This window comes from Sycon ciliatum, chromosome 11 (genome assembly GCF_964019385.1).
Source record: "Sycon ciliatum chromosome 11, ocSycCili1.1, whole genome shotgun sequence".
Classification (NCBI taxonomy): domain Eukaryota; kingdom Metazoa; phylum Porifera; class Calcarea; order Leucosolenida; family Sycettidae; genus Sycon; species Sycon ciliatum.
In genome coordinates, this window is record NC_088653.1 from 15,301,857 (window position 1) to 15,311,149 (window position 9,293).

The following is a 9,293-nucleotide window of genomic DNA, read 5'->3' on the forward strand; positions in this document are numbered from 1 at the left end:
TAACAGTTTCCATGGTGTTATGGCTCAGTAGCATTACAGCTCTGCAAAACCTGTAGCTTTTGTAGCGTCTGGCGCTAGCCAGGCTCCACAACGCTTTATTTTATGTGTGTGTGTGTGTGTGTGTGTGTGTGTGTGTGTGTTTGTGTGTGTGTGTGTATGTGTGTGTGCCCATGTGTGTGTGTGTGTGTGTGTGTGTGTGTGTGTGTGTGTGTGTGTGTGTGTGTGTGTGTGTGTGTGTGTGTGTGTGTGTGTGTGTGTGTGTGTGTGTGTGTGTGTGTGTGTGTGTGTGCCCATGTGTGTGTGTGTGTGTGTGTGTGTGTGTGTGTGTGTGTGTGTGTGTGTGTGTGTGTGTGTGTGTGTGTGTGTGTGTGTGTGTGTGTGTGTGTGTGTGTGTGTGTGTGTGTGTGTGTGTGTGTGTGTGTGTGTGTGTGTGTGTGTGTGTGTGTGTGTGTGCCCATGTGTGTGTGTGTGGGTGTGTGTGTGTGTGTGCTGACGACCAAGGCGGGTAATTTGTTGCCGTCACCGTCTTCTTGCGTCCTTTCCGCATCCTCCGCAGTGGCGTGGCGAGCCCTCGGATCAATCCCCAGCCTGTAACAATGCAGTGGCGTTCGGCAAAACAAGTGGATTCCTGGATGATAAAGGATACAGGTCACACTCGCAACAATTTATTCCTGCGCGGTGATAGCTGGAATTGTGAATTTGTCGTGTTGTTTGGAACTGAGTGGCCAGTCGTCGTGCGGCGATGGTGTAGTGCTGTTAGCTTGCTGCGCATACTCCTCGTCGTTTCGTGAAAGTACGTTTTGTGGAGCCCTTGTGTGCCCACCCTCAAGCTCAAGATTGTGCTTTTCTGGTGCATGAAGGCCGAAGCAGTACGCGTACAGACGTTATTGTTGAACAGAACATCATGTTCACATTAATTTTGTTCCTTTTTCAGTCGTTGCATGTTATACTTATAGTGGACCTACAGCAGATTGTTCATCTGGTTTGTGATATTTCCTTCCTCTGTTTGTGAGTCCCTTTCCATCAATATGGCAGCTTGTTTTGATTTCCTTTTCTTCAATTCATTTTGCTGTACTTCCTGTTTTGTTTGCGCCACTGCCCCTCACCTTGCGCTCAGTTCTCTGAGTGGAGGGCGGCGTGACCCCAAGGGGTAGCTGATTGATAGTAGTAGTAGTGTGTGTGTGTCACAGTGTGCGTGCGTGCGATTTTCCACGCCAAATTTCTGATGCTGCTTGAATGTCCGATGCGCGAAAACAGTACTTCACGCTTTCCATTTCCCACGTTATCACCTCAGCTACACCAGTTTTGTATGTAGAAAACCCTATATAGCAGCAGTTTGGTCTTATATATTTAAATCTTTCAACGTCTACCTTCACTGATGAGCTATGTATTAGCGAAACAGCTGTCTGAAGGAATAAACGTTGTCAATATTGTCAACGGAAGTGTCCTCGCAGTGGTGATGGTTGTGTGCAGGAGGGTCTAGCTGGCTGAGAGTACAGTGTACTGGTGGAGGTGATACTCAACATTCTCTTCAATAACTGAGAGCTCTATCGCACCCTGTAATAATTTTGTATTATCTGCCCCTTGCAGTTTCAATAGATACCTCTACATTTGTCAGCGCCAAATTAGACTGCCTCTTAGCTTTTGTCATAATTTTCTCTCTCCTTCACTCTCTCTCTCACTCTCTCACTCTCTCTTTCACTCTCGCTCACTCTCTAAATTTCTCTTTCACTCTCTCTCACTCTCTAAATCTCTCTCTCTTTCACTCTCTCACTCTCTCTATTTCACTCTCTCTAACTCTCTAACTCTCTCACTCTCTCTCTCTCTCTCTCTCTCTCTCTCTCTCTCTCTCTCTCTCTCTCTATCTATCTCTCTCTCTCTCTATCTATCTCTCTCTCTCTCTCTCTCTCTCTCTCTCTCTCTCTCTCTCTCTCTCTCTCTCTCTCTCTCTCTCTCTCTCTCTCTCTCTCTCTCTCTCTCTCTCTCTCTCTCTCTCTCTCTCTCTCTCTCTCTCATACACCTCGTTCCCTTGGTTCTATTCGCATATCTTTTTCGCACGCACGCACGCACTCACACACCCATGACCTCTCCCCCATATATGCACGTACACACATACACACTCATACACACATCACTGCATGCACCCTTTCCCATTCCCGTTTCTCGAATACATGTAGGCTGCAACTTTTTGCTCCCGCGCTCTCCCCTCACTTCTTTTCCCACGTTCCTGTATAATTCGTTTGGCCTGGGTAGCTGCATAAGCGCTTTCGTACATTCATTGCCATAGCTACCCAGGCCATTTATATCCTCCTGTCTCATCCTTTATCATCTCGAGTCCCTCGTGCGAACAAAGAACTTTGACTTCCATTATACATGCGTGCGTGCCGTGAGACTTCAACATAAGCATGATACTTTTTGATACTTTTATAGTTCACTGAATTTAAACATGAGCTTGTTTGAAGAGATGCGCAATGCGTTTAACATGTAGAGGAGAGTTTAGTGCCATGAAAACAAATATCTTGTCATCACAAGTATGCACTTACTGACACACAGCATTGCTGGTAGTACACCGTCACACTTGATGGTAAAGGTTTGATCAACTTCACCAAAGAAGTGTTCACCCCTCTGAATTCTATCCTTTTTTTCGTAATTGCAGGACCGTTTTCCAGCATACATTGCAAGGGTACGAATTATCTAAAACATAAGACGAGAAATTCCAACAGTCAGCAATCGGCGATCAAGAGTCATCTGTCGGTTAGTGATAGTTGTCGTGAGTCGTCACAGAGATGATGTTTTCTCAGTTTTTGGCCCGTGGTAGATCTGTATTACATTTGTCTGTTTTGGAACTGCGTTATATATTCACAAGTTGTCCCCTGAACTATGTGTCCAGAAGGAAAATGTTTTGTCGCTTCAGTTGTTTGGCGCTAATCCTCGTCAAAGTGTCAGTAATGCTTCTCCTCATTGATGTTTTCATTATAATCATTATAATTATTTCTTCACCTTCACCCTGTTGTTGACTTGTTCAGCTGAATTTTATTTTTTCCACACGTATAGCGTGAGTTCTCAATCTATGCTTTTGCTCTATAAGTTGCTGTATTTGACATTTTTCCATTATTCCCTGTTTTTGCCCATGATGAGAAGGGAATGAAAACGTTCGGTTAATAAATTGGCTTACCTGACTGTGTGTATTGCGTCGGTGCTGACACCTTTAATTCAAAATAATAATAATAATTTGAACTCGGATGGTGAGCCAATATAGTTAGGATGAAGAAAGGAAAAGGACAAAATGTTACGAGTTATGAAAAACTGTCCACCAACGTAACCAGATCTTATACAGTCAGTGAGTGCGACAAATTGGCACGAAACTGACAAAGAGTACTGAGACATTCAGCCCAGCTCCAACACGTTGGAGCTAGGCGTCAGGTCGCCGAATGTCTCAGTACTCTTTGTCAGTTTTGTGCCATTTTGTCGCACTCGCTGGCTGTATAAGATCTGGTTGCGTTGGTGGACAGTTTGTCATAACTCGTAACATGTTGTCCTTTTCCTTTCTTCATCATAACTATATTGGCTCACCATCCGAGTTCATAATAATAATAATACGAAGTAGTGGTTGCGACTTCGGCGATGATTTGTAAGAAAAGTTTGCTCACCACACCGGAGCTCGCGCTATTCCGCCGACTTTACTTGACACTTGACTGACTCACGACTGCCATCCAGAGCACACGAGAAGTCCATCGAACCTTCGACTCGGCAAACCTGCAAGAAAGCACCACTCCCTGCTCAATACACAGTGTTTCGGGGAATTCACCCCTCATCAGTTGAGCTTGAGTAGGCTGAGGAAGATTGTGCCTGAGAGCACTATATAAGTGGTGCTCTTCAGGCACAGTCTTCCTCAGCCTACTCAAGCTCAACTGATGAGGGGTGAATTCCCCGAAACACTGTGTATTGAGCAGCGAGTGGTGCTTTCTTGCAGGTTTGCCGAGTCGAAGGTTCGATGGACTTCTCGTGTGCTCTGGATGGCAGTCGTGAGTCAGTCAAGTGTCAAGTAAAGTCGGCGGAATAGCGCGAGCTCCGGGTGGGGAGCAAACCTTCCTTACAAATCATCGCCGAAGTCGCAACCACTACTTCGTACTGTTGTGCCCAGCGCGGGCTTGCGACTAGTTGGTTTGTAGGTGACAGCGTTGCGAATGACCGAGGGTCCTCGACGTCTGTCTCACCGTCCAGGAGCGACACTGACTCACGCTGCTATCTGGTGTTCACGAGGTGTTTGTCGCGTTGGGAACCGAGCCTCTCTGTAAGTTTGTATCCCTGGTGATGTTTGTGCCTGGAGAGCACTATATAAGTGGTGCTCTTCAGGCACAATCTTCCTCAGCCTACTCAAGCTCAACTGATGAGGGGTGAATTCCCCGAAACACTGTGTATTGAGCAGGGAGTGGTGCTTTCTTGCAGGTTTGCCGAGTCGAAGGTTCGATGGACTTCTCGTGTGCTCTGGATGGCAGTCGTGAGTCAGTCAAGTGTCAAGTAAAGTCGGCGGAATAGCGCGAGCTCCGGGTGGGGAGCAAACCTTCCTTACAAATCATCGCCGAAGTCGCAACCACTACTTCGTACTGTTGTGCCCAGCGCGGGCTTGCGACTAGTTGGTTTGGAGGTGACAGCGTTGCGAATGACCGAGGGTCCTCGACGTCTGTCTCACCGTCCAGGAGCGACACTGACTCACGCTGCTATCTGGTGTTCACGAGGTATTTGTCGCGCTGGAAGCGCAGCGTCTCTGTAAGTTTGTATCCCTGGTGATGTTTGTGCCTGGAGAGCACTATATAAGTGGTGCTCTTCAGGCACAATCTTCCTCAGCCTACTCAAGCTCAACTGATGAGGGGTGAATTCCCCGAAACACTGTGTATTGAGCAGGGAGTGGTGCTTTCTTGCAGGTTTGCCGAGTCGAAGGTTCGATGGACTTCTCGTGTGCTCTGGATGGCAGTCGTGAGTCAGTCAAGTGTCAAGTAAAGTCGGCGGAATAGCGCGAGCTCCGGGTGGGGAGCAAACCTTCCTTACAAATCATCGCCGAAGTCGCAACCACTACTTCGTACTGTTGTGCCCAGCGCGGGCTTGCGACTAGTTGGTTTGGAGGTGACAGCGTTGCGAATGACCGAGGGTCCTCGACGTCTGTCTCACCGTCCAGGAGCGACACTGACTCACGCTGCTATCTGGTGTTCACGAGGTGTTTGTCGCGCTGGAAGCGCAGCGTCTCTGTAAGTTTGTATCCCTGGTGATGTTTGTGCCTGGAGAGCACTATATAAGTGGTGCTCTTCAGGCACAATCTTCCTCAGCCTACTCAAGCTCAACTGATGAGGGGTGAATTCCCCGAAACACTGTGTATTGAGCAGGGAGTGGTGCTTTCTTGCAGGTTTGCCGAGTCGAAGGTTCGATGGACTTCTCGTGCCTATGGATGGCAGTCGTGAGTCAGTCAAGTGTCAAGTAAAGTCGGCGGAATAGCGGGAGCTCCGGTGAGCTCAGGAAGCTACGTTGTACTAATGAAAAACAATCCAGAAAGATACTAATAAAGAGAAATGGAGTGAGAAGAAACAACACCCATGAAAATGATAATCCTACTTGGTCCGCCGTCAGCAATATTGTCGCTTATCTTTCGACAATTTGAACTTAGACTTTGGACATGAACGCGTGCACGTGAAGTGATGAAACTTGGTACGATGGAGGGTAAGGGAAAGAATGGCAACTAGCCGCGAGGAATTTATTGTCCAAGGAAGGGTTCCTACTTTTCCGGTCCTCCTCGTCGCTGTATTACTGATTGCGGTTATCAAATTGTTGTCTCCTCGCCGTTTGTTCAAACATGGGTTGTCTTCTAGTACAACTTCACGTCTAGTTGTACTAGAAGACAACCCATGTTTGAACAAACGGCGAGTAGACAGGAACAGGCGTTTCTTTCTTCGATCACCTTTTCAATATCGCAGGGATCGATTTATCTGGTTTCGCATCGCAGTTTGTGAATCAAAATTCACTGGCTGCGATTCGCTTTTCGTTTTTATCACCCAAAACTGCAATGCACTGGCCATGAATACCGGTATGTACTGATTGTGTGCAGTTTACATGTGACTGTTGTGCACACTACTGACTAGGGAGTAGTATTTTTACTACTCCAACCAACTGGCCTGCCCTGTTTACGGTTTAGTCCACGGTTTAGTCCGCGCGCGGGTCGCGGATCGCGCTCTGGATGATTTTTGGACACTGCACTAGCACTGCAGTCTTTTGAAGGTTTGTACACCATGGTACACTGCACGGTGGCAACTTTCCCTGAAGTTCTCCATTCTTCTTTCACTGTCAAGCTCAATTCAGTTTGCTTCTGTTCGACAAGACACAGTTGAAGTAGATGGTTCTTAGTCCCATGTGACCAACATGTCAGTGAATCTGATCACTGTCCAGAAGTGGGAAAAAGAACTGGACGCGCCAGGAATGTTGATTCGTTTCGATGGAGCAAAGCAAAAATTCTGTACACTTTGCACGGAATGTTACGATCGTTTGAGCGCTTTCCTGAGCTTTCTTTGTCGAAGGAATCAGCGGAACCGCCCCTGTTGAAGGATACTGTGTTCTGAAGAACTAACAAGTCGGATGAACGCTGAACATGTAACAAAATCCTAACGTAAATATTCATGTCGACCGTTCGCTTGGAAAAGTAAAATAGCAACAGCAGCTATTGTCCACTTCTGTACAAAATCCTGCTATTGTACAGATATAACACAATCCCCGTCACCTTTTTTACCACCCTAGGTCACAGTTTGATGTGTAACAATGCAGCACAAATCTGTACTGATGTGTTGCCAGAAAATCGCGCTGTTTCTCAACCCTGGCTATGCTCTATACTCTCAACATATATTTTTCCTCTTTTCAATATAATCACGCTGATTTTGTCATCCCTTTTCCTCGCGCCATTGAAATGTACCTCCATCACCTTTGCCCCCTTCTCCCCTTCTCCGAAAGGTGACAACGGCGTTCGGTGAGAATGAGAAGCTTCAGGCTTGCAAGGATTTGGCAGACCATGTGAACACTACGCAGAGGGAGAGAGAGCATTACAAGCAGGCCACACTGGATGCCAAAGCTGAGCTAGATTCTGGAGTGGCAATCAAAAGGAAGGTTCATTAGAGAGGTTTCGCTTCACGTTGTTCTGCACTACACCGTGAAATTTCACGTCGGTGTGGCAAATTTTGGCGTCGAAACTCCCGTTCATGACGTGAGCTGAGGTCAACTCACGTTCGACGTGAACGCGAGTTTTTGCAAATTTAGCCTTGCTATCAGGTTGGGATTATTGACTCGATTTGTCGATTTTGCCTAAACTAGCTATAAATAATATTTGTGCGACTTCGGCCTCACCAAAAATCACTTTTTTCACTTTTTGAAGTTTTCGCTCCCAGTTTTCGCTCCTGTCGTCAGCGACACGAAGCGCTTCACAAGCAACGTGAAACGAAAGCTCTTTCTGAGCTCGCGTCGACGCAAAAAATTGACGTTCACGTAGGAGCACAAATCACGCGGGTCGAAACCTCTCTATTATACGTTTGATTTCGCGCAAAACGTGTTCCTACCCAATACAGCACGTCAGGAAGGTCCTCTCTATTACCAAACCCCTCGGAAAGTGCAGCTCTTTGGTGTATGCTGTGAGGCCCAACCACGACAGATTAACTACCTGCTAGATGAGACAGACACAATTGGCTGTGATGGTAAACGTTCACACAATCCGAACACCGTCGCATCTCTGCTACACCACTACTTTCAAGTACATGGCCTGCATGAAGAAGAGTGCGTACTTCACGCCGACAACTGCGCAGGCCAGAACAAAAACAGAACTATCATGACCTATCTTGCATGGAGATGTCTCACCGGCCTCCACAAGAAAATCTCTCTCTCCTTCATGATCACAGGTCACACACGTTGTTTGGTGGATTGTATGTTTGGTCTTTTGAAGCAGCGGTACAGGAGAGCAGATTGCTACACCATGGGTCAGCTGTGTGATGTTGTCAACAGCAGCAGCATTTGTAACGCTGCTCAAACCATTCCAGGATCTGGCCTAGTATTGTACGAGTGGGACACGTTCTTTGAGGGTTTATTCCGACCAATCCCGCAAGTAAGCAAGCAGCATCATTTCCTGTTCTCGTGTGAAACACCTGGCATCGTCGATGTAAAGAAGTTGGTGGATGATAACTTTACTCCTGTTGCCATCCTCAAGACCGCAGCTGAACAAGTGCAAGCTGCTGGCCTTCCGAATGTTCTACCCCCGGGTGGCATGTCCAGAGAGCGCCAAACTTACTTGTACAAGGAAATCCGCCCGTATGTAGCTGACCAGTGGCAAGATGAAGTTTGCCCAGCACCACCACCACTGTGAACTTAAATTTTCTCTCTCAATCAATCAGATTTGCTTCTCTGAAATTTAATCTCCCTTTTTCTCTTTATACTACGAGTAATTTACTGACTGTGTACCACCATTGCATGTGTATCATGCATTGCTGGATTTGCCTTTTGCGGCACATTGATATTCGGGCCGGGACTAGCCAGTCCTCACTAATAATGTCGTAAACACTACAAATTGTGTGAAGTGTTTGGTCTAGAGATGCTTCTTACCTGATACTTACATGGCTCTTTGGTGCTAGATGGCAAACCATGACAAAATACTGTCCAGAATGATTCTCCGTTACATCTGTTGCAACTAGCGTGGCAGGCGTGCTTTTGTGTTTGCGACCGCCAGACCGCAACCAACACAAATGCTTGTAACTTAGGTTTTACTGGGAGTTTTTGACTAATTTTTTTTAAATGATTTGTGAAGCTTGCAGGTATATGGTGCACTAAAAAACCCAATTTCCAACATTTGAGGCTAAGCACCCTTTTCGCGTGCTCTGGCTCATATATTCTAGTGATTGTTAGTCTTGGTCATATGCTGCCTGATGAAGTGTTCTGACACGAAACTCGGAGTAACAGCGGAATGAGACTTGAATTCTTTTATTCTCACGATGGCCTGTGGCCAATAAGACACTTGGTTGATTCATTGCTGTGTAATATTAGATATACATGATTGTACACTTTTGATGAAGGAAAACTGCTAATCAATACTGGGAGTTGCTAGTCAATTGTAAAACTGTGTAGCAGTGACTGCTATGCAGAAAAATCAAAGTAAATCGATCCCTGTACCGGTAGTCTATTGCTGTAAATATACAAAATTTCGGCGCTGCAAAATTTCGGCACTTCACGATTTTTGACATTTCGGCGGCGATTTATTTTCGGCGTGGGGTACCGGG

General features: G+C 46.4%; 1 protein-coding gene across 1 annotated transcript; it reads left to right on the forward strand.

The window, feature by feature from the left end:
* The first annotated feature begins 5,705 nt into the window (after window positions 1-5,705).
* On the forward strand, window positions 5,706-8,746 carry LOC135827131 (uncharacterized). Its single transcript, XM_065339656.1, has 2 exons — window positions 5,706-5,712; window positions 7,599-8,746. The coding sequence occupies exons 1-2, from the start codon at window positions 5,706-5,708 to the stop codon at window positions 8,384-8,386; spliced, it is 795 nt and encodes a 264-aa protein (XP_065195728.1). The 3' UTR covers window positions 8,387-8,746.
* Window positions 8,747-9,293: the final 547 nt, after the last annotated feature.